The 26272-nt window shown below is 37.6% G+C and overlaps 1 protein-coding gene across 1 annotated transcript in view; it reads right to left on the reverse strand.

Annotated features, from left to right (window-relative positions):
* Positions 1 to 26272, reverse strand: part of LOC150091214 (solute carrier family 33 member 2-like) — a 79438-nt gene that overhangs the window by 13250 nt on the left and 39916 nt on the right. The window contains exon 4 of the mRNA XM_090389643.1: positions 19779 to 19900. Within this exon, the coding sequence (XP_090245769.1) occupies positions 19779 to 19900 (122 nt within the window). The remainder of the gene's footprint in view (positions 1 to 19778; positions 19901 to 26272) is intronic.

Raw genomic sequence — 26272 nt, forward strand, 5'->3', positions numbered from 1 at the left:
GAAAAAAAAAAAAAAAAAAAAAAATCAGTCCTCGGTTCATCATGACAAGTGTCATGATGAACCGAAGATGACAAATGAAGAGCAAGAAAAACACTGGCAGGGAGAAAATTCAGTACACTGAGTTATGAAAAGCCATTAGAAATACTCAGAGAGGACATAAGAAGATTTAACACAAGAAAAGTAGAACAAGCACTAAGGGAAAACAAAGGATTTAAATCAGCAGCCATGAACAGTAATACAGAAAGACAAATGATCCTGAAACTAAAGAATAGCGATGGTGTACTTATAAATAGCAGAGAAATTCAAATAGCAGAAGACTACTATAAAGAGTTATACAAGGAGCAAGAGAATGATGCGAGCAGTGGGGAAGATGGATCACAAATTAGTAACACATACAACGTATCTGATATCCTTCCTGATGAGGTAGAACATGCATTGAAGAAAATGAAGAATCAGAAACTTCCCTGAATCTAAGGATGCTCTCATAATTATGGCTAATGGTTTGCTTACTTTCCTCACTGCCTCCTTCAATATAACTGGATAGATTTAATCTGCCACAGGTACCTTTTTTAACTTCAACAATTTCTCCTCCACTTTACTCACCATTATTAGAAAATCATTTAGTTCCCTGTTAGAGTTCAGTAAATATACAGCAGATTGTCAAAATAACAGCACATCAAATAACAGAACATTCGAGCTAACGACGCATTGAGATCAGATGTTTACATACAACACAGATGTACTGCAGTGCAAAAAAAAAAAAAAAAAAAGAAGTCAAGTCACGTGATTACTGTATTTGTTTTACCATTTTGAAAGTGAATTCTGCACATACCATGGATTATACTGCTATTTTACATTTATTTTAAATTAAAACACCTCACTATGGCTCCTAAATTTAATAAACCTCATACAGAGAAGAAAAGAACAATATTAAAGCTTAGTGACAAACTTGATATAATCCAAACTATTATATTAGGGTCACCTGGAAAGTAAAGTTATTGTGTCTGTAAATTGCGTGGTGTTCTTATGTGGATTTGCCTGTTTTGCTGGATGAAAAATCCCAGTTTCTGTGGGGGAAAAAACTTGCTATCTATGCCTGAGACAGACTTACTCAGCCATGAAGTAAAGAAAGCCCATAAAAGTTCCTGGTGTCATCAACGGGCTTCGAACCCCAGCCTTTTCCACCCAGTGTGGGGAAGATTGTGACAATATCACCATGCTGACTAAACTTGATATAATATAATAAAGAAAATAGAGCGAGCATAAGTAGATGTGTATTAATGGCAGAATATAACATTGGATCATCAACATGTTTATGTTGATGATCCAATGTTATATGCCATTAATACACTTGAAGGAGAGGGTGCTTTGGTCGCAGAAGAGAACAGTCAGTGGATTTTTGGCTGCTGTAAAAGGATAACTATTTTGATACTTCTACCGTATTCCTCATTAATTAACATACTACATTGTGTTTTACAAAGATATTAAATAGGTTTAGTAGCATTCATTAGCTTCTTATTTTGAATTTAACTAGTGATTTTTAGAAGTTATGACTCCTGGTGTTGTCACCAATATTGTTGAACTAGCTGCCATATTGTAATCAATAAGAAATAGTGCAATGTATATAACTCAAACTGATGGCATAAGGTATAACGTGTGTGTGTGTTATGCGGGTTTAACAGCACATAAGCTACTGTGGCTATAATAGGCGCCTCCGTAGCCAGGTGGGCAGGAGCAGCAGTGAGTAGCACACGCTTCTTGATTAGACCGGGGTTCGAGCCTGTCACCACCAAATACGGAGGATGCGGAAAGGTCAAGGAATTACCACCGCATATCCCCGGAGCAATATGGCCTTAGTTGCTAATGCTCCTAAAAAAAAAAAAAAAAAAAAAAAACCAAAAAAAAAAAAAAACAAATAGAGAAAATAGTGGCTATAATGCACTTATTCACAGAAAAATGCTAAACACAAAATTTAGGCCTAACCACTTGGTTTTGTTTACAGAGATATTTTAGAATTTATCATATAGACCAATTATTTTCAGGTAAGAGAAAAACTCATTGATGTTTACATCATCTCCAATAATATGTTGTAATGTCATTGGTTCTTGTAGATTTCTCGGGGAAAACAGGACAAATGTTCTGTCCTGTTGATAGTGAGGGCAGTCAATCAGAATACGTTTGACTGCTAAATTTTCTGAACAGTATGGACACTGAGGAGGATCTTCGCCTGTGGGTAGATGGAGGCGAGTCAGATATGTACCACTTCTCTTCGCACTGTTTTGGGGCTAGAGTGTCAACGCTTTGAATCGTGTTTCAACTGGTAGAGTTTATTACTGGTTTGGGTGTGCCCAGTGGCGGATTAAGGATAGTTGGGGCCCCTAGGCAAATTATATTTGGGACCCCCCCAAAAAATAATAATAAAAAAAAAGAATAAAAAATAAATAAAAGTTAGGTGGCAAATAAATGAAATTTTGTACTTTTGAATTTTTTGCTTAAATTAATCAAGATTTTTATGATGTTTACTGAAAACATTAATCTATTTTAGAACACTATAGGAAAATGTCTTGGCTTGGGGCCCTTAGGCACATGCCTCATTGCCTTAATGGGTAATCCACCACTGGGTGTGCCATAGCTCTTTTCACTGCGCAAGACATGCTGATTGTATGATATGACTGTAGTCATTGATTGGAACTGGAACACAGGTTAAATCAAAAGTTGATGGATTTTTAGCAGTTTTATCAGCAAGTTCATTCCCCTTTATTCCCGAATGTGCTGGGATCCAGCAAAAGATCAACGATTGATGACATTCTTCGATTTGTAATAGAAGTCTTCTAATTTGTTTTAACACAGGATGAACCTTGAAGGAAGAGTTTTGCATTACTATAATTGAGCTGAGAGAGTACGTGTATAGAACGTATTTTAGAGATGGGTAGAGATTCAGGTAGTGTAAAGTTAATTTTATTGCAATAAGTTCTGTAGAGAAGCTGCTATACTCAGGTGAAAGGGTAGCTGAAATGATAGTAGAGGGAAATACTGCCGTTGCTCCAATGGCTGAATGTGATTTGGAGCCATCAGTATATATTGGCAAAAAAATCAGCGTATTTCTGAATATGGCTAGCATGGAGTTGTTTCACATTGAGTGTCGGTAGATGATTCTTTCCCCACTTGTGAAGATAAGTATCGAAAAATAACTGAGGAGGGGAGTCCAAGGCAGTTGGGAGTAATTCATTAATTGTTGCCTGTTGAAAATAGGAACATTCCAACTCTGCATTAATTCAATAAGGCGCAAGCCTGCCGGTCTTATTTTACTGGGTTTATTTCTATAGCGGTTTTGCAGTGGTGGATTAAAAAGGTATGGCTCAATAGGATGCTGACAGCAACTTTGTATTTGGGCTGCATACTCAAGAAGTAGAGTTTTCCTGCGGAAGCGAAGAGGGAGCTCATGAGCTTCAATATATAAACTATGGGTAAGCAATGTCCTGAAAGCACCAAGGGCAATCCTCAATGCACTATGCTGTACAGGTTCCAGCCAGTGGAGTATACTCTTTCGGGCAGAATCATAGATTGGAGCACCATAATCCAAACGGGATCTGATCAATGCTCTATATAGGAGCAGCAAAGATGTACGGTTTGCTCCCCAAGACAGGGCAGATAAAGCTTTTAGTATATTCAGCTTTTTGAGACAGGTAGTGTGCAAAAATTGAATGTGCTCAAAGAAGTTTAACTTCCTGTCAAGGATTAATCCCAAGAATCTGACCTTGTCAGTCACTGGAATGGTAGTGGAGTAAAGGTTTTCAAGAAAGATTCGGTTATAGAAGATCAGCATTATTTTTATATTTTTTCTTCAAGATGTTGTAACATAATATAAAATATTTCGTCTGGCCCAGAGGCACTATTACGTGTTGTTTCGATAGCATGTAGTAGTTCAGAATATTGAAGTGGCTGATTATATGGAAGGAGTGTAGAGGTTTGAAAGTTGATGGTGATCCATCAACTTCCAAACCTCTGTACTCCTTCCATATTAAACCAGAAAATTAAGACCATGTTCAAACATGGTCTTAATTTTATGGAAATCCAGAGTAAGTTGATGCCACTGAAACTTGAGCAAAGGTTTTGCCCAAGGCATTTGCAATGTCCTCAGGAACAGAGGACTCTTGTCCATTCCACAAAAGAATTGGGGAAGAGGTGGTCGGGAATTTGCCGGAAATCTGCCTAATTTTCTTCCATATCAACCTGGAATTAGTATTTTTGTTTACGATAGAGGCAAACCTAATCCAGGAATTTTTTTTGGCTTGTCTTTGTGTGAGATGTGCTTTTGCCATTAGCTTCTTATAGTTAATAAGATTAAACATAGTTGGAGATCTACGAAAAGAATTCCATACTATTTTTTAACTTTTGTTTTTGTGCATTCTTCATTCCACCAATAATTATGGTGCCATCAGGAAGGAGGATTCGACAATGGAATTGCGCATTTAGTTGCAGATAATAGGTGTGATGTGATATAATCTGTGACTTCATCTATCGGTTGCGGTCATATAAATTTCTCATCCAGACTGATAGCTGATTGAAATTTGATCCAGTTGTCTTGAGAGAAATTCCATTTCCTACAAGGTTGTGATAATGGTAGTTGGGTAGTGAGCAGCTCGCAAACAATTGGAAAATGGTCACTTCCCGTGGGATCATCCAGAGCGGACCATTCCATGATTAGAAACAGAATCGGGGAGCATACTGATAGAGCGATTGCAGAAGTTTGTCCAGTTGGCAACTGATGTGAGTGGGTGCACCAGTATTAAGAACAGTAAGGGCTTGCTTCTCCAGAAAGGTTTCAATTAGTTGGCCATGTCTATGTAATTTAGTCGATCCCCATAAGGGGTGGTGGCCATTGAAATCCCCCAAGAGACAGACAGGGGAAGGTAACTGAATTAGAAGATTTTCAAGATCTTAGTAAGAGAAGCTATGACTTGGTGGGAGACAGATTGATACCAGTGTTAACGCAATCTGGGCTATCAAACGTACAGCAACAACTTCAATATCAGTTTGCAAAACAATTTGTTTGGTTGGGATCTTTGTACTGACTATAATGGTCATGCCCCCATGGGCCGCATTTGAAGTATTACGATCTTGTCGATAGATAGTATAGTTCTTTATGTTGGTAGAAGTTTGAGACGTTAGGTAGGTTTCTTGTAGACAGAAACTGGAGAGTAGCGGCTAATTAAGACTTGAATATCATTAAGGTTGCTACGAAAAACATCTACAATTCCATTGTAGAATGTAAGGCATTACTGGTGTTTAGTTGAAGAAGCTGTATCTAACTGTTTCTTTAATGTGGCTGGCTTATGGTGTTCAGGCTTTGGTTTGTCTTTTTTGGAGAAGAATGGCCGACTAGTGTCCATATCTTCTTCCACATATAATTCTAAGATCGGTTCTTCTTGTCTGGACGAGTCAATTGTATGCATAGATGTTTCTTGGATGTTCTTTTTTAAATGTAAGCTTCGATTATTCGATGTAGAAGCAATCACTGGGGGAGGAGTTGGGTTTTATTGGCGACTGGGGGAGGAGGAAATGTAGCAGTACTGTAAGTGCAGTATTACTTGCCTGGTTCAACTGCTTAGGGATATTGGGCTGTTTCTGCGAGAGAACAGTCCGAGCCCAGTCAGAGATTGAAGTGTTTGAAGGGACTGTAACATCAGTTTGGGCGGCTATTGATTAATATTTTTGCGGAATATTGACATATGTACGCTTAGTCATACTGGGAGCAATTGCTTTCCTTGTTTCTTGAAAACTTACTTTATTTTCGATCTTATATTTCACAATCTTCTTTTCAGTTTTCCATTTGTCGCATGTCCTTGAATAAGCAGGATGGTTGCCTTTACAGTTGGGGCAAGTCATTTCTTTTGCTGAGCAATCACTTGGAGTGTGAGCAGAGGAACCACAATTGGGGCAAACTTGGTTTCCTCTGCATGCTATTTGAGAGTGGCCATACCTCTGGCAATTATAACATCTCAATGGATTAGGGATGTAGGGTCTAATGTGGCAAAGTAGATAGCCTGCTTTTATCGATGATGGTAGATTTGGCATGTTAAAGGTTAGAATAAGATTCTTGCAGGTGTGAGTGTAATTTCTCTTTTCACCATAATTCTTTTCACAGCAATGACATTTTGACTTTGAAACTGTTGAGTTAACTCCTGCTCCGAGACATTCAATAGATCCCAGCTGGATATAACACCCTTAGATGTTATATTAGAGAAACATACAGAAACTTTTACTGGAATTCCAGCAAAGTTAGACAGTTTTATCAGTTTCTCTGAATGTTTACTGTTCATTGTTTCCACTAGTAGGTCCCCTGATTGCAATCTCTTGACTGTCTTAAGAGATCCTGCTAGACTTTCCAGGTGTTTCTGGATAACAAACGGAGACAGTTTACTAAGAGACTGATCTGCAAGAGAGTGCATTATGAGGAATGCAGGAAAATCTGTTGCTGAGGAAGTGGTTTTCAACCTCTCGGGTTGCGACGTGTTATGTTCCAAGTCTAACTCGGGCCGTGAGCTTGTTGGCTCTAGAGGTGGAAACACATTTTGTTCCATATATGCTCCTTTTTGCCCTTGGCAGATTAGCTGTTCTGCCAAGGTTTCCACCCCCGCCACGGGGTGGCAGGAGAAGTGTCTGGTGTGACCAAGCGTAAAGTAGTAAGTGTTAGAAGTAAGAAATAGAAATAAGAAAAAATAAAGAAAGATGGTTTTTCTTTCTTGCTCTATACAAGTACTTTTGTAACAGTAGCTGTTATTAAATAATTAAATTTCTTTAAGGATAGGAACTTAAAAGAACTATAAATCCCTTTTGATAATCACACTTTAAGCACAGAGAAAACACTCGATCACAATCGCTTAGCACCCGGGGCCAAGGTATAATGTGAAAGTAGATAATGTAATACAAAGCACTGTATTAGGAATCTGTTACCTTAGTATAGTATTATCAATTAATCAAAAATATTTATTAATCTTATTAAATTCCATTGTTAATTAAACTGCATTTAAATGGAAATCATGACCCAGACTAGAGCTGCAAAGCAAAGATCACAGACTAGCGAAAGTGTTGTGACTCGGGGGAGAAATGAAGAGGGCAATTCTCCAACGCATCACAGTCTCAAAAAATGTGCGAAATGTGAAATGTTTGCTGAACTTTCTAAAACGGGACATGATCTGGCCAAGGAGGATGTCTGTGTGTGCTAGATGCCTAGAGGGGTCACGAAATTAGATGCCAACTCAGTGTTCTGATGGTATGAGAGCTTGAGGTAGGGTAAATGCCCTCGAAGAAATTATGAGAGGCCCATCAAGCTCTCAGTTGCTCAGCTCAATGGCAGAGGTGAACCCTGTGCGTCAGGCAACACAGAGGCAATCTCCAAGGCAGAATGTGGTGGTCCCAAAGGAACTAGTTATTGTTGGTGACGCTATTGTCAGAGAGATGGGGGATTGTACTATGCAAGAAGGATCAGGGTATGTCTACCAGGGGCAAAGGCTGATGATGTTGTAAAGTAGATATCATCTTTTAAGGGCACAAAAGGTAATATTGTTGTACACGTTGGAACAAACATTAAGCATAAGAGATCTTCAGATTTACTCAACAAGAACAGGTCAATGTTGAAAAAAAGTCCCGAATTAGGGTTGAAGTGAAAGTATCTGCAATTCTGCCAGGACACGATAGGAGGGAGTATATGATGAGAGCCTTGTTGATCAATTCAGCCATGGAAAGATTGTGCAAGGCTCAAGTGGTAGAATTTTTTTCAGCCTGGTCTGTGCTTGTTGACAGGGGAGACTGCTTCTACAGGGATGAGATATACTTAAATAGAAAGGGTACAAGAATATTTGCTGATGCTATAGAAGCAGTATTAGGTGGGTCAGAAAACTGCTAGCTTGGGGGGGGGATACACAGACTAAAAGGTTAACAGTGGCCGCAGGCAGAGGCAAAAGTGATTCTTGTACTGCTTTTATTGGAATGAGCAGCAGCATGGAAAGCAAGGCAATGGAGATTTCCAGAACTGTTGGTAGTCATAGTGGAACAAATAAATACACGGGCTGTGTTAGGGTAACTAAGAGAAGAAACAGGTGTGCATGTATATTTGCATGTACACCAATGCTAGGCTTACAGTTAATAAATTTGATGAGCTTGAAGTGCTAGTCAAGACATCAAAGGCAGATATTATTGGGATATCAGAGACATGGTGTCACACAGATATAAGCAGTGCAGAATTGGAATTTGGGGAGTAAAATGTGTACAGAAAGGATAGATAGGACAAGAAGGGAGGAAGGGTTATGCTGTTAGTTAAGAAACATAAAATCTAAGGAAGTGCATCAAATTAATGTTGGTGGATGATGCAATGTTGAGTCTGTTTGGTGTGACATCTGATGAGTATAATGTGCAATAATGCAGAGAAATAGTGGGCCAGTAAATCAGAATGTCTTATAAAGGGGGATTTTAACTTTCCAGATATTGACTAGAACTTGTGGATTGGTCAATGCACACTAGCAAGACTTTTTTGGTGGATGACTGTTTTCTACAGCAGCATGTTCAGGAGGCAACCAGAGGGAGTAATACTCTTGATCTGATTATCAGCAGTGATTATTCATACACTAAGAATTTGCAGATAAAGGAACCACTGGGTGATAGTGATCACAATGTACTGATATAGGAATTACTTAAAGATGTAACTACCATGAAGGCTAAAGGGAAGGCCTTTTGCTTTCGTAAAGGTGACTACAGGGGTCTCAGACAGTTTTTAAATTCTGTACAGTGGGATAAACTGTACAGAATTTGTTACCAACAATGATGTTACCAACATTGAATTCTAAATGGGAAGCCTTCAGGGACTTAATCTTGGAGGCTACTAGGCTTTTCATTCCAACTAAGAAATACTGTTCAAGGTTCAGGCGTAAATGGATGTCAGATGAATTAATAAGCCTCGTGGCAGAGAAGAAAAATGTATGGGATGCATATAAATTATCAGGTGACACAGAAGCCTATGGCAGATATAAGCTTGTCTGTAATCAAGTCACAAAGGAGGTCAGGCAGGTGAAGGCAGATTACGAGAAATCTTTGGCAAAGGATGCAAAGAAAAACAGCAAAGAGTTCTTTACTTATGTAAACTCTAGAGAAAGGGATGAATAAGATTGGACCAATTAACATAGATGGGTTGACTACTGATGATTATGCTCAGGTAGCCGATAAACTGAATGAGTATTTTGCATCTACATTCACACATGAGGAGTTATTCAATGAGGGGAATGCCAGAGGTATCAAACTCTAAGAGGGAGCTATGTGATGTTGTAATTGTTTGATTGATTGTTATTTGGTTTTTAGGAGCATTAGCAACTAAGGCCATATTGCTCCGGGATATGCGGTGGTCATTCCCTGACCTTTCCGCATCCTTCGTATTTGGTGGTGACGGGCTCGAACCCCGGTCTAATCAAGAAGCGTGTGCTACACACTGCTGCTGCTCCTTCCCACCTGGCTACGGAGGCGCCTTGTGATGTTGTAATAACTGAGAACAAAGTGGAGAAGAAATTGTTCAAGTTAAACATAAGGAAGACACCTGGTGTGGGCAGGATCCATCCAGTTATATTGAAGGAAGTAAGCAAACCCTTAGCCATAATTATGAAAGATTCCTTGGACTCAGAGGGTCCCCATGTACTGGAAGTGCAAATGTATCACCAATTTACAAAGGAGGTTCAAAAGGTGACATAAGTAACCATAGAGCTGTTAGTTTAACTTGTGTTCCAGGGAAAATAATTTTTGAAAAGAAGCATTGCAGGCTCATCTAGACAAGACTGTAGTAATAGTTAAGATGCAGTATGAGTTTGTTAAAGGGAGGTCTTGTCTGACCAATTTGATTGGATACTATTATGTGGTCATCAAGGAACTAATGTTGAAAATAATTTTGATATCATATACAGTCAGTCCTCGTATAGCATGATAATTGTGTTCCTAGAAACCCTCGTGCAATGCAAAATCGTGCATTATAAACAACAGGCCCTATGGGAAAAATAGGGTTATGTGCCGACCACCCAAAATTGAACACACATTTGTAACCAAAACACTACCAAACACAATAAATACTTACGTATTTTATTATATAATAAAATATTGCTAATGCTTTTGCTCCTATCATAAGCAAACTTGTTTTTTTTTTTTGTTCGATTTTCTATCCAAACAGATGACTGTCATTCCATCTCTTCCAATTCTTATCAATTTGATTGGACCAATTAAAATCCATTAGATCAATATTTTGATCTAATGGATTTTAATTACACTTTGAGTTGTTCCTGCTATGAAAGTTTTTATTTTCTCTGCATTCTTTGTAATTCTCAGCGTAGCCTCATTTAGGCTTGTAGCACGTGCAATACCACGTGGTCTTTCATTTTGCTCAAAACGTTTCACAATTTCATATTTTTTCTCTATCGACAGAGGTGGCCAAAATCACACCAGCCTCAGGCCTTACCAGGAAAACCTCGGTGGGCCGGAGTGATTTTGGCCATAAACTATAGTATGAGGCCACTACAAATTTTCCCAGGTAAGAATTTTTGACTCAGTCTGCCTCTGTTTATCAATATTGCTTTTCTTTTTCTCTCTGAATCTGAGTGTCTTCACCAGGATGCTTCCTTTTCACACCTTTTAAGTATTTTACTCATTTTTAGGGAATAAAGCACAATTACAAAATGAGGAGGCACGCCTGATACACATAAACAAAGCTTCGCACGTGTAGCAACTGTATAAACAACACCATAAAGGCAGAGATACACTATTAACACCTCACATTTTACTAAAGTACATTTCTGGAGGTTACTACCATAAAACAATAAAAACAATTTCCAGTTGCATTCCTGCTAGTGGAATCTGTTTTACACTGGTAGTAAATTCTATCTTATTGCATTTGCGATAATACCAATAGTTGGAATTGTGTGGGCTTTTAAGTTATTATGGTGATACAAAAATACATTTTCAGAATCTTCTCTTCATTCCTATCGTGTTGCGTTCAGTTGGGGTGATTCCGCATTCTACTGCTATTTCTTGTAAACACAAAAGCGAATCGTGCATAAGCGAATCCGGTTCGTATTATATATGATATCATTCCCCTATTTATAAATCGTGTATGATCGAATTCGTGTAGGGTAAACACGTGTTATACGAGGACTGACTGTACTTGTTTTTCAGGAATGCTTTTGATACTGTTGCACATGGAAGATTGCTGTACAAATTGGAGAGGTATGGCATCAAGAATAAGTTGCTATAATGGATAAAGGGATTGTTGAGTGGGAGACGGCAGAGAGTGGTAATAAATGGACTGCTCTACATGGATTAACGTTATTAGTGGAGTCCCCCAGAGTTCGGTGCTGGGCCCATTGTTGTTTTGTGTATTTATTAATGATATCGTGAAGGTATATCAATCTGAATGTTCAATTTTGCAGATGATACAAAGGTTGGCAGGGTTGTTAATGATAGTAAAGACAGTTTGATACTGCAACAGGATCTAGAAAAGTTAGATAGATGGGCTGTGAAGTGGCAACTGAAGTTTAATGTTGACAAATGCAAATTACTGCATATGGGGCAGTAACCCAAGAGAAACGTACCAACTGTGGTACTACATTCGGGGAAGTGGAAAAGACCTGGGAGGTAATTGTGCAGTCAAATATGAGGTTTGCCGAGAAGTGCAGTCAAGCTGTCAAAGCAGGTGATGAAGTCTTGTCAATGATATATAGGAATTTTGCTAGAAGGGACAGGGAGGTGATTATCCCATTGTACAAGGCAATGGTCAGATCACACCTAGAGTACTGTGTACAAGTCTGGAGGTCTCATTCTAGGAAGGAGTTAGTTAGTTAGTTTTTAGGAGCATTAGCAACTAAGACCATAATGCTCCAGGATATGCGGTGGTCATTCCCTGACCTTTCCGCATCCTCCATATTTGGTGGTGACGGGCTCGAACCCCGGTTTAATCAAAAAGCGTGTGCTATGCACTGCTGCTCCTTCCCACCTGGCTACGGAGGCACCTCTAGGAAGGATGTAGAGTTGCTAGAATGAGTACAAAGAAGGGCAATAAGATTGGTGAGGGGAACAAAGGGGTGCTCTTACCATGAAAGGCTTAATTTCTGAAAATTGCAGTGCCTGGAGAGTAGGCATCCACGAGGTGATCTGATTGAGGTGTATAAAGCCTTGAATGGTTTGAGCATGCTCAATGCTGATGGGATTCTTCCTCTTGCTCAGGATTCCAGTGTTGGCATTCGAGGTGAGCAGATGCACTTCATCAGGGCTCCTCAGTGAAGTGGATTACTGTTGGTTAGTGCTTTTAAATATTTGATTTATTTAGATATTTTGGATTATTTTGTTATAGGTTTTACTGTAACAGTTTGATTTTAATAATATTATAGATATAATTTGATTTTAATAATATTATAGATATAATTTTTTAAAGTTAACTTTCATTGATATTTATTTAATTTTATAATGGTAGTTACGAGATCGGCCTTAAACATGTCACAGGGTATCATGACTCACACGGAAATAGCTGATGGTGATTTACGGGTGAGTCATGATTTAATCCGTTGTGGAACCTGTGGAATGTTTTCCAAGGTCAACCTGGTGACTAATCCTAGCTCACCTGGGGATTCTTTTCTTTGTGATCGATGTAAGGGGTGCACCGATCTTAAATTACAATTTGGTGCACTGATGGAACAATTTGAGTCCCTGAAAAAACGGGTGCTTGCCCTCAAGAATAATGCATCTGGGAGCTCGTCAGGGACTCAAGACTCCAGCAATCTACCAAGTGATGCACACTTGATTCGGGCCTCAAAACAGAAAAACCAAGTGCAAACTACTCTGGTTAAAAAGGACATTGTTTTATTAGGAGACTCCATTGTCAGGGAAACGGGGAATATTTTTGTAATGAGGATAGGTGGAGTAGAACCAGGGTATGTCTGCCGGGAGCAACTATTAATGATGTCACCAACAGATTGTCAGATTTTAAGGGGGGTAGAGAGAATATTATTATTCATGTGGGGACTAATGATATTAAACATACACGATCTGACGATTTGTTGGAAAAATACAGGACCATGCTGAGGAAATACCGCGAGCTAGGCCACAATGTCTATGTGTCTGCAATTCTGGCCAGACACAATACGAGGGATTATACGTTAAAAGCCTTGTGGATTAACTCAAGACTTGAAGGACTCTGCAAGGCTTTAGGGGGGAAATTTCTATCAGCATGTTCCACACTTGTAGGTAGAAGAGATTTGTTTTGTAGAGACGGGATACACTTAAACAAAGGTGGTGCAAAAGTTTTTGCCAGTATTATTGAGAATACCTTAAAGGTTCAGGGAAACTGCTAGTTGGGGGGGGGATGTGGGTAATACTGACACGTGTTTATCTGATAATATTGGTCAAAGTAACTCTTGCACATACTTTAAGAGTTCTTATCTGTTACCCCAACTGGACGTATTATCTAGATGTTCTGGGGGCAGAAACGTTTCACGTGAGCGGGTAGCTAACGCCAGGGAAGAGAGCCTAAAAAACTTCAAGGGTTGTGTTAGGGTTGTTAAATATACAAGAACATTAAGTCTTAATTGTTTATACAGTAATGTTAGAAGTGTCGTCAATAAAATGAGCGAATTCGAACTGCTGGTTAAAACAAGTAACGCAGACATAATAAGGCTTACGGAGACGTGGTGCCACCAGGAAATTGGGGATGATGAGTTTCAGTATGGCTTGTATAACGTATTTAGGAAGGATAGGGCAGATAGAAGGGGTGGTGGGGTAATGCTTCTTATCAAAAGCAGCCTGAGTGCGACGATAGCTTTCCCGAATTGAGACGTTTCACATGCTAGTATAGAATCTGTATGGTGTGAGATAGTTGGAAACAAAGGTATAATGCGAGTAGGAGTAATCTACAGACCAGGTGATTGTGAAGATTATATGGGTGATTTCAATTTGCCTCTAATTGATTGGAGAAAATGGGAAGGAAACCCGACATGGGGAACAAAATTTTTAAATCAACTAGATGACTGTTATTTGTATCAACATGTCAGAGAAAAAGAATATCCTACACCTCATCATCACCCATGAATCAGATGACATAACAGGGCTGACAGTAGAGAAACCAGTAGCAGGAAGTGATCACGGAGTTCTACGGTGGATGATGATGATGAAAGCGGTAGAAGCAGTAAAAGGCAAAGGAATGGGTTTTAATTTCAGAAAAGGAAATTACGATGCCTTAAGGTACTACATGACCTCTATTAACTGGGTAGATATCGCACAGAGAATAAACACATTTGAACTGTGGTATGTTTTTAAAACATTAATCACAGATGCCTTGAATGCGTATATACCATAAAAAAATACTCCACGGGGAGTGTTCCAAGTTGGATGAATGGTGAAGTTGCCACATTACTTGAGCAGAAAAAGGTGGCATGGAAAGTTTACAGAGCAATAAAAAGTACTGAAGCCTATAACAGCTACAAGATGATCTGTAATAGAGCCACAGAAAAGGTCAGGCAAAGGCAGTTTATGAGAAATCACTAGCAAACAAAGCAAAGAGGGGGGGGGGATAAAGAATTCTTCACATATATAAATGCCAAGAGGAGCAGGACAAACCAGATCGGACAGTTACGTAAGGGAAAGGCGATATTATTAAATATACCAGCTGCCGTTGCAGATGAACTCAACAGTTATTTTGCATCGATATTTACAAATGAAAAACCTTTCGTGGCAATGGGAAATTGTGGGAGCGAAGTTGAAAAATATGTAATTAATGATATTGAAATTTCCCAAGATTATTTAATGAAAAAAAACTTTCGAGCCTACAGGCCAGTAAGGCTCCTGGAGTTGATGGAATATACCCCATAATCTTAAGGGAGACGGCAAGTGAGTGCATTGAACCATTGAGGCTAATTATGCGAGCATCACTAGACTCTGGGGAGATTTCCTTGGATTGGATTGGAAAAGTGCCAATGTATCTCCCATACATAAGGGTGGCTCTAATAGTGAAGTGGGAAATTATCGACCTGTCAGTCTGACTTCAGTGGTAGGGAAAATCACGGAGGCAATGATCAAGGGTGGAATTCAGGATCATTTAGATCGAATTGAAATTCTCAAGGATACTCAGCATGGTTCTGTAAACGGAAAATCATGTTTAACAAATCTGGTTCGCTATTTTGAAAGGGTCACTCACAAGCTGGATTTAGGGAATAATTTCGACATTGTTTATTTAGATTTCAGCAAAGCTTTTGACTCAGTCCCACATGAGCGGTTGCTTTATAAGCTGGAACAGGTTGGAGTCACTGGGAAAATCCTTAGATGGAGAGCAGGATGGTTTCAGGGCAGGAGGCAGAGGGTTGTGATAAATGGCTATTCCTCAGATTGGGTTTATGTAAGAAGTGGGGTTCTCCAAGGATCAGTATTAGGACCACTGTTGTTTTTAATTTTCATAAACGACACTGATGAAGGGATAGAGGGCGTGATGTGTAAATTTGTGGATGATGTTAAAATTGGTAGAGTGGTTAATGATCACTGTCAAGCTGAGCTTCTTCAGAGAGACCTAAATAGACTTCAGGAATGGTCAGAAAAATGGCAGCTATGATTTAATCCAACAAAGTGTAAGGTATTACATCTGGGAAACAGTAATCCCAAAATAACTTATTCACTTTGTGGAGTTCAACTAAACCCAGTACTGGAGGAAAGGGACTTGGGTGTTACGATACGGTCAGGCATGAAATTCTCTGAGTACTGTTGTTGTTATTTGGTTTTTAGGAGCATTAGCAACTAAGGCCATATTGCTCTGGGATATGCGGTGGTCATTCCCTGACCTTTCCGCATCCTCCGTATTTGGTGGTCACGGGCTTGAACCCCGGTCTAATCAAGAAGCGTGTGCTACACACTGCTGCTCCTGGCTACAGAGATGCCGTCTGAGCACTGTAAACATGTTGCAAGGAAGGCCCATGGTGTCCTATCGATGATCTATCGAACTTTTGCAAATAGAGATAGGGACGTGATAATCCCATTATATAAGGCTTTTGTTAGACCACACTTGGAATACTGTGTTCAAGTATGGAGACTGGACCTAAAGAAAGATAGAGCTTCTTTAAAGGGTGCAAAGGCGGGTCACTCGCCTGGTGAGATCGGCAAAAGGGCGTCCTTATGAAGAAAGACTTTGAATATGTGGGTTGAAGAGTTTGGAAACTAGACACCTTAGAGGAGATTTGAAAATGAATGAGGACAAAATTTAAGATTATAAAAGATGCTAGAAGTAGGGGACATAAATTCAAGTTATGGGAGGAAATGTTTAGATTGGACTGCAGGAAGTTTTATTTTAGACAGAGAGTTATAAATTACTGGAATAAGTTGCCTACATGGGTGGTAGAGGCTGACAGCTTAGGGAAATTCAAAGGTCATCTAGATAGTACTTTTGGGTCAGGGAAGCACATAGGATGATAGGTTTAATTTCCTTTTTTTTATTAATTATTATTGTTTATTTATTTATCATTGTTTCGTTTGGTTTTTTTTTTTTTTTGGCTGGTGCAGCATAAGCCATAGGCTTTCTTTCACCATGCGGCCATTACTAATACTAATAATCACCTGAGAGGGCATAGATTCAAATTGAGGAAAGACAGTTGTAGAATAGATGTGCAGAAATTTGCCCCAGTGAGTGGTTGATTGGCGGAACAGACTTCCATCTTTTCTTGTGGAAGTTGATAGCCTAAATAAATTTAAGACTGAGCTGGACAGGCATTTGGAACGAATGGAGGGGTAAAATGGGAGGGTTTTTTTTTTTTTTTTTTGGCTGATGCTACATAAGCTTGCTTTCTTGCATCACATGTCAATGGTAATGCTTTTTATGTGCAGTTGCAATCTTAATCTCTATATTTCTTATTTAGCCTCATTATTTCTGCATTAAATATATTAAAATTAAAACTTTCTAGATAATGTAAAAATCAAAATAAAGGCACCTTGAATCCCTGAAGGTGCCATTATTCTGAAATTCTACTGTATTAAATTTCAGTATACAGTATATTGAATTAAAAAAAAAAAAAATGACAATTTCAAGAAACCATAAAAATTGTGGTTTAATTATATTACACTTAATTGCACTAAGTTGAGAAGAATTAAATGGAAACAAAGATAGAGTGTATTTTTCATAGATCATGAAGAATACAAAGAGAGATATCTTTTCAGGGATGCATTCAATATTTTAATTTTGGTGTGTAAAAATCATCTCCTGCACCTACTTATATTTCAATTTTTTTTCTTATGTACTTATTGCTTGCAGAGTGTTTTTCTTATATACTTACTTGTAAAGTTTTTTCTTTGAAATAATTATGCTGTTATGAATGTATCTGTTTTACTGTGGGTTGGTGCCCCACCATAACCACTCAAAAGAGCATAGTTAGGTTAATTAATGACCTAGGTCTTACAGGCATTCTGTTTCTGCTGCATGCCTTTTCTATAGATATTGCCACGGGCACTATTCTTCTGAATTGGCTTCTATAATTCTCACCCCCCTCCCCCTCTCTCTCTCAATTCCAAAACAGTTCAAACATATGTCACAACCAGTCAGCATCCTCTTACTGTCTAACTCACAGAACCAACTTTTCTTCTTCGTCATTTATTTCTTCAACTTCTGTTTTCTGGAACAACCTCCCTTCACACTTATTTCATGAAAATTACAATCTACAGAAATTCAAGTCTAACGTCAACAAGTATCTTCTTTCATCTCAACCTTCAGCCCATGCATGGTTCTAAGTACTACTGATTCTAATACCTTTCATGTTTTGGGCTTACATAAAAAAAAAAAAGTTCATAGCATTACTAAATACAGGATAAAAAAAAAACAACGATAAATATAAGTTTATCATTGTTTATCATGCATGAGCTTATGCAGCATCAGCCAAAAAAAAAAAAAAAAAAAAAAAAATCACACCATTCCCTCCAAATGCCTGTCCAGTTCCTCCTTAAATTTATTTAACATAAACTTCCACGACAGATGGAAGTTTGTTCCAGAAATTAACCACCCGCTGGCTAAGCAAATTTCCGCACAGCTATTCTACATCTGGCTTTTCTTAATTTGAATTTATGCCCCCTTAGGTTTGTAATCTGAACAAGTGGAAGGATCCCATCAGAATTCAGTGTGCTCAACCCATTCAAGGCCTTATACACCTCAATCAGATCACCATGCAGGTGCCTAGTCTCCAGCCACTGCAATTTGCAGAACTTAATCCTCTCTTGGTAAGAGAATCCCTGCATTCCCCTCACAAATCTTGTTGCCCTTCTCTATACACGCTCAAGCAAATCTACATCCTTCCTAAAATGGGGCCTCCAGACCCGTACGCAGTACTCAAGGCGTGGCGTGGCCTGACCATTGTCTTATACAGAGGGACAATCACCTCCCTTTCCCTGCTAGCAAAATTCTTATATATCATTGACAAAACCCCATGACCTGCCCAGGCAGCCTGCCTGCATTGCTCAGAAAACTTCATATCTGACTGCACAATTATTCCAAGGTCTTTTTCATTTTCTACCACCTTAAGTATAGTACCAGAGTTGGTACGTTTCTCTGGGGTTACTTCTACCCATATGCAGTACTTTGCATTTGTCAAGGTTAAACTTCAGTTGCCACTTCTTAGCCCATCTGCCCAAATTATCTAGATACTGTTGCAGTAACACACTGCCATTACTGTCATTAACAACCCTGCCAACCTTTGTATCATCTGCAAACTTCGACACTAAGCCTGATATACCTTCATCAATATCATTGATAAATATACAAAACAACAGAGGACCCAACACCGAACCCTGTGGGACTCCACTAATAACATTAATCCACGAAGAGCAGCACTCATTAATTACCACCCTTTGTCTTCTCCCACTCAACCATCCTTTTATCCATTGTAGCAACTTACCCTTAATACCATTCTGCTCCAATTTGTACAATAGTCTTCCATGTGCAACAGTGTCAAAAGCTTTCCTGAAATCCAAATATATGATATCAAAATTATTTTTTGCATCCAGTTCCTTTGTAACCACATCATAACATCCTATCAAATTTGTCAGACAAGACTTTCCCTTAACAAACCCATGCTGTGTCTGAATTATTGCTGCAGTCTTGTCTAGATGATCCTGCAATGCATCTTTAACCAGTGACTCCATTATTTTACCCGGAACAGAAGTTTAACTGGTCTGTAATTACTCGTGTCAACCTTCGATCCCCCTTTGTGAATTGGGGATACATTTGCACAATTTGTTGTGGCCCTAAGCTAGAACATGTATGAGGTACCCCTCTACCAAATAATAATAAATTAAAAATATTAAATTGAATATAAATTAAATGGACTGTACAATTAAACAGGCTTCAATAGGCATGTAAAATGTATTATAAAAAGGAAAGTTACATTTGTGCATATTCTTTATTAACTTGTGTTAAATAAATAACAAAATTAAATAATATAATTTAAAATTATAATCTATAAATTTATATGTATATACATCACAAAAATTATTCTTTGGTTTTTGTAGAAAGAAAAACAGATAATGGATAAAAAATCAGTAAATGGTAAAAATATTCTTGTTTTACCATTCATTGTTGTCATTGTCAGCAAGTTAGCTCTTGAAGTAGCAACCAATTGGTGAATTACTGCAATGCAGTTTAGAGAAGTTCACAGTTAAGAGCATATTAAAGAATCACAAAATGGAACTGGGGAAGTTCCACTATATTTAAAGTAATAAGATTTTAATGAACTTACACTGTAATGCTATCATCTTGAACCCAAGGATGTTATTTGGCCATATGCACACAGTTACCCACAGTAACAATACTGGTACAATCCTCAATCCAGAATATTCTACAATTACTGCTCTCAGGGACCTAGTAACAAATATTATTAAAGTTTATAAGACTGATTCCTGGAAGATTTAGTAATAAAATATGTTCTTCACTTTAGCTTTGTGATAATATACCTATTTTAATATTAGCAAAATATAAGTTTATTTGTTAAAAAAAAATTAGTAATGATAAAAATGACAGTAATACAAAGAACATACATGCTTTCACCAAGATGTTGATTTCCTAAATGGCTGCTGGCACTACCAGAAGTACACACAGTAGAGTAATATAAAAATAATATAATGCATTCCTGTACTGAAAATTAGTTTGCATGATACTGTACAAATGTATCCTACATCAAGAGAAAGTAATGATGTAGAGTAAAAGTATTTTATTGTACAGCATAGAAAAAATAAAATTATTTCCCATCTAAATATGATACACACTGCTGATTAACAAATGGCAAAAGTTTGAAACAATCACTTGACTGAAGTCTGACAGTTGAGCTATTTAATGTCTTTTTCCATAACAGATAATGACCTGAATTTTTATATTTTAAATCTTGTGATCTAATCTGAGCTACATTCTTTTCTTTTAGGCAGTATCCAAAATCTGCTCAGTGAATTCATTATATCAACCTAACATTTCATGTACACATCATGAGACCACGAAAATTGAAGTAATGTATATGTAATTATCAATGAGCCACAAATCTTCTTCATGAATAGCAATAAACAATCCCATAACTTTCTAATGAAGTTTTCCATGTTGTTGGTGCATGGAAAAATTTTTATGGCTCTAAGATGAAATCCCTTTGTAGTTGTCTTTCGGGTACCTATGATTGGCTCAGACATGAAATTCTTCTTCTAAGTTTGAAAGCCTTTATTTTCTTCATTCCACCCTAACTCTAAGACTATGGTTTATAATAGGCAGAAAATGAAGCTGCAGATTAGAATACAGCATACTGTAGGCTTCTATTCCAATCTCCACCTACATTTTCTGCTTGTGACTGAAGTACACAACAGTTGAAAAGCAAGTTATTAATAAATCCTAACTTAATTTTGAGAAGGCTTAAGAATATGGAAAACTGCCTCATTTAAATGGTAGTTATTGGGTCTGCTGGTTTCTTTCCAAACCTTCTGGCTGCAATCTCTCTTCATCTATACTTACACTTTTGTTACATCCTAACTGTTCTACCACATCTTCATCTAAAAACAAAACTGACTTTATATAAACATCTTACTTTTTCTTTACCTTTTCCCCAATGACCTTCGTAAATACCTTCCTACCATACAGAACACGTGATGCAATGCCTTCCTTGAATTTTCTGTTGAATACACAAGGAAGATTAGAAAGATCCAGATCAGTCTTGATGGCAAAAGGTCTCTACATATCCTTGAAACCTGTGCTCAAAAGTCAGCTGGTCTTTTATGTAAACTTTTTAGATTCTCTTATTTGTCCATATAACACCCATATAATGGGACTGCCAATTAGCATTGCAGATAAGAACAATATGGCACCTCCGTAGCCAGGTGGGCAGGAGTAGCAGTGCATAGCACACGCTTCTTGATTAGACCGGGGTTCGAGCCAGTGACCACCAAATACGGAGGATGTGGAAAGGTCAGGGAATGACCACTGCATATCCCCGGAGCAATATGGCCTTAGTTGCTAATGCTCCAAATAACAAAAACAAACAAACAAGAACAATACATATCTTATATGTTATGAAATTAACAAACAGTAATTACTTTTATAACTTAAAGATATTTAGAACTATAGTACATAATAATATAGTTCTAAAGATTTTTTTTTACATAAAATATACGCGAATAATTTAGAAATTATTCTAATTAAACTACAGTAGAACCCGGATAAGAAGTTTTCCAAGGGACTGGAGTTTTGCGAGAAAACTTCTTAGAAAGGAAAATGACCTAAGGGTATGAATTATTAACTTCACAAATAAAAAATGAAAAGATACACATACATAAGTTAAAGTTCATTTTTATGTACTATTTCAGAATTCTATGGGAAACATTTTTAAACTGAGGATTTCTAATTGCTTAACATTCTGTTTGTTAAACTCATAACCAATATGGAAGAATGAGCTCTGTTGGAATTTCAACATATCTTAAAAAGGTCACAATTACAATAGACAGAGAACAATCCACTAATTCAGAACTGTTCACAACCATCAGAACTTAATGTGGTCTACGTATCTAGTTATGGATATCGATGAAAACAATTGCAATATGTCACTTCCATAATATCAAAATGTTTATACTAAAAAGATTTTAGCGCTGAAAGCCTCAGACTACGGAAAATTCACTAATCAAACAAGTTAGTTTGTTTGTTTGATTTTTTTTTTTTTACGAGCATTAGCAACTAAGGCCATATTGCTCCGGGATGTGCGGTGGTCATTCCCTGACCTTTCCGCATCCTCCATATTTGGTGGTGACGGGCTCGAACCCCAGTCTAATCAAGAAGCGTGTGCTACGCACTGCTGCTCCTTCCCACCTGGCTACAGAGGCACCTAACAAGTTAGTGCCAAGCATCATTTCAGTTCGTAGTAAATCACCAAAGTAAGTGAAATGGCATCGTTTCTGTTATATCTTATATTGTGAATGCCTTCACAATGAGTTGCCGTGATACTGAACTACCTCAAATAAGCAACGCTTCGACAATGGATTCTCGAATAGGTAATATAGGAATTTTGCTAGTAGGGAAAAGGAGGTGATTATCCCTTTGTATAAGGCAATGGTCATGCCACGACTTGAGTACTGCATACAGGTCTGGAGGCCTCGTTTTAGGAAGGGTCTAGAGTTGCTTGAGCGAGTACAGAGAAGGGCAACAAGATTGGTGACAGGAACGAAGGGGACCTCTTACCAAGAAAGGTTTAGTTCTGCAAATTGCAGCGTCTGGAGACTAGGCATCTGCGAGGTGATCTGATTGAGGTATATAAGGCTTTGAATGGTTTGAGCGGGCTCAATGCTGATGGGATACTTTCGCTTGCTCAGATTAAGAACCTAAGGGAGCATAGATTCAAATTGAGGAAAGACAGCTGCAGAATAGATGTGTGGAAATTTGTCTTTAGCCAGTGGGTAGTTGATTGCTGAAACAAACTTCCATCTGTTGTTGTGGAAGTTGATGGCTTAAATGAATTCAAGTAGGAACTGAACTTTTATAGGGAATGGATGTGTGAAATGGTTTTTTTTTTGGCTGATGCTACATAAGCTTGCTTTCTTGCATCACATGCCTCCTCTACTACCACTTCGTCAATGGATTCTTGGCGGATACAACCACCCCACTGCCGCTGAGAATAAATAACATCAGTCTTCTCCATTGGCGAAGCGTTGTTTATTGGAGGTAGTACAATATCAGGGCAACTCATTGTGAAGGCATCCACAATATGAGATACATGAATATCAAAAATGATGTCATTTCATCTAATTCGGTGGTTTGCTACAAACTAAAATGATGCTTGGTACTAACTTGTTCGATTAACAAATGTTTATATTGTTTAATATTAAAAATAAATAATTTCTATATTTAATAAAACATTAAGTGGGAAAACATCATTATAATAATACAATGTGTATTCTCTGGCATCGTTTCTGTTATATCATGAACTTTTTACCGGGGAAAATAATACATTACAACATATGGAGCTGAAATTGGGACTTAAGAAACCAAACCTAGTACAGGGGAAAACTTCTTATGTGGGAAGTTCTTATACAGGTCCTACTGTATTATTCAACATAAAATTGTTACATAAAATGTAGAAAAAGACTAACTGGATTAATAGATCAAGTGTTCTGCAAAAACAATTAATAAATTAGAACTTTCGATGAACACAGTCCCTCTAAATCTTGGAGCGAGACAGGGAATTAGGCAGTTCAGTTGTTGGATCTCACACTTCCTTAAAAACGCTATCAAATTCTCTGATGTTTATGAATAAATCGATTTCGATTCTATTTGGTATCTCTGTTGCCCTCTTATTTCACTGGCATTTTTTTCTTTGTGGAAATATGCTCACATCCAGCTATTACTACATCTTAGAACTTTCCATCTGATTAACAATTGCCACCTATAGGTTAGGTCACTGTCAAATGACTAGTGATATCTAGGGCTACGATATTCATCTTTGGTAAAATTCTATGAAAAAAGTTTGGAGAAACTCAAGCATTTGCTGTCAATATTTTTAAAACTTTCAATCGTGTTGTCACAAAAAAAGGTCTTCTAAGCAAAATGAGCATCCAGAGAGAAAACTAGCTGTTCAATTCCAAAAATCAGAAAGCAAACCATCTTGCTTAGAAGGCTGCCTGTCTACCTTCTGCAATAATGTTGAACTTCTCCAAGGTTCTGTTTCTTCTGTCCACTATCTTTCTCAAAATATAGTGAATATAAAATACATTTTTTTTTATTCTCTTCTCCAGTGAAGAGAAGAAAATTTAAAACTTCTATCCTGTCTGACTTCTTGTAAACAGTGTCTGTTGCTTCCATGGTCATCATCAACAGCATCACTCAGATTTCTATACAGGATTGCATATCTTTACTGGGATAACCATATTACAAATGATACCTTGTTTGGCATAATTACATCACAAATATTACTATCCTTTCTTCTAGAGCAGGAGGTCCCCAAACCACGGCTCGCAAAAGAATTTTATCTCGCAGATATTTCAATTAGATTGTAAAAATTAGGTTTATATTAGATCACAATAAAATTTATGAAAAACATATTTTACAGATTATTTTAACATTGATTAATAGTGTTGACACCTCAGTGTCGTCAGCTTAGTCTTGTTAGATATTAATTCTGTTATTTGCACTCAAAGCTATTCTATGAAACATTAATTAATCTGCTAATCTTGACCCTGTCATCAAATAGCAATAGGAACTAGAGACAGTAATTAGGGATTTCTTAATCCCATGCCAGCCTGCACATGAACCCTGATGTCCAGATTATGGGAGCAAAAGTCACCCTAAGCTTCCACTACACAAGAATCTCAGATTCAGGATGAAACCTGGCACTAACAGCATGGTCTGATGATCGATATCAGTAAGATCCTGAGCCAGCACGCACATGAACCCTGATGTCAAGAGTATGGGAGCAAAGGTTACCCCTGGCTTCTACTATACAAGAACCCCCGGATCCAGAATAAAAACATGACACTATCCTATTGGTTAATGGAGTTAATCCCTCTGCTATAAATTAACTGCTGGCAGCCTGTATGCACACAAAATTTCTGTTAGCATCGGCAGGTATGAATTTAATCTCTTTGTATTACCTTAGATTTTCTGTTTTCTATTGTAATAGCAATTCAAAACTTAATACTTTAGAATCGTAATTTGCACACTGCAATATTGGTAATTGCATTTGTATTATTGGTAATTATAACTGTAATATTCTAAAATATTCAAAATTAGTAGCATTTTCTGTTCACCCCCATAGCATGGTCTGATGATGGGTATCGGTAAGATACCTAAATGTCACCTTATTAAACTATATTATAACAGAAAATATGCTTTTGGCATTTTAAGCTCTTGCTATTTTTAATTATAGTCACTATATTATAATTAATAATATAGTTTATTAGGCAAACAGCCTAATAAACTACATTATTAATTTCACATGATATAAGAGTGATACAAATATAATAATAACCTTTATGTTAAAATATTTCATAAAATTTTAAAGACACTTCAATGCTTGCTTACTTCAATATTTATGAGTAATTTTTTTTTATTCCAGTGACCTCATAAAAATCATGTCGAAGTTGATTGTTGTTATTTGGTTTTTAGGAGCAATATGGCCTTCGTGAACATTAGCAACTAAGGCCATATTGCTCCGGGGGATATGCGGTGGTCATTCCCTGACCTTTCCACATCCTCCATATTTGGTGGTCATGGGCTTGAACCCCGGTCTAATCAAAAAGCATGTGCTATGCACTGCTGCTCCTGCCCACGGAGGTGCCCGTCAAAGTTGATGTTGAAAAAAAGAAAAGTTGATGCCGAGTGTTGTTTTCAATGAATGGTGGCCAATTAATTACTTTTTTGCACTGCTCAGTGATACTTGCAATGAAGCCTTGTTGATGTTCAAGGAATATAATGTGAAACATCACTACACCACAAAACATGCCTCAAATTATGATAAATTTCAAGGAGATTTGCAGCAGAAAAAACCCAAACTTTTCAAAGTCAACAACAAAAGGTTAGAAATTTTATTTATCAAAATTTATTTGCAGTTAGAGCTAGTTTGAGTCTCCAAAATCATTTCCAAAGAAGGAAGGGCCTTTACAGATGGAGAATTTGTAAAACGAATTTGTTTGACAATTGCAGAAGAAGTATGTCCTGAGAAAGCAAAGAATTTTGCATCTGTAGATTTATCTCCATCAGCTGTAACAAGAAGAATCG

This window comes from Mastigoproctus giganteus, chromosome 1 (genome assembly GCF_048544385.1).
Source record: "Mastigoproctus giganteus isolate SK-2022 chromosome 1, ASM4854438v1, whole genome shotgun sequence".
Classification (NCBI taxonomy): Eukaryota; Metazoa; Arthropoda; class Arachnida; order Uropygi; family Thelyphonidae; genus Mastigoproctus; species Mastigoproctus giganteus.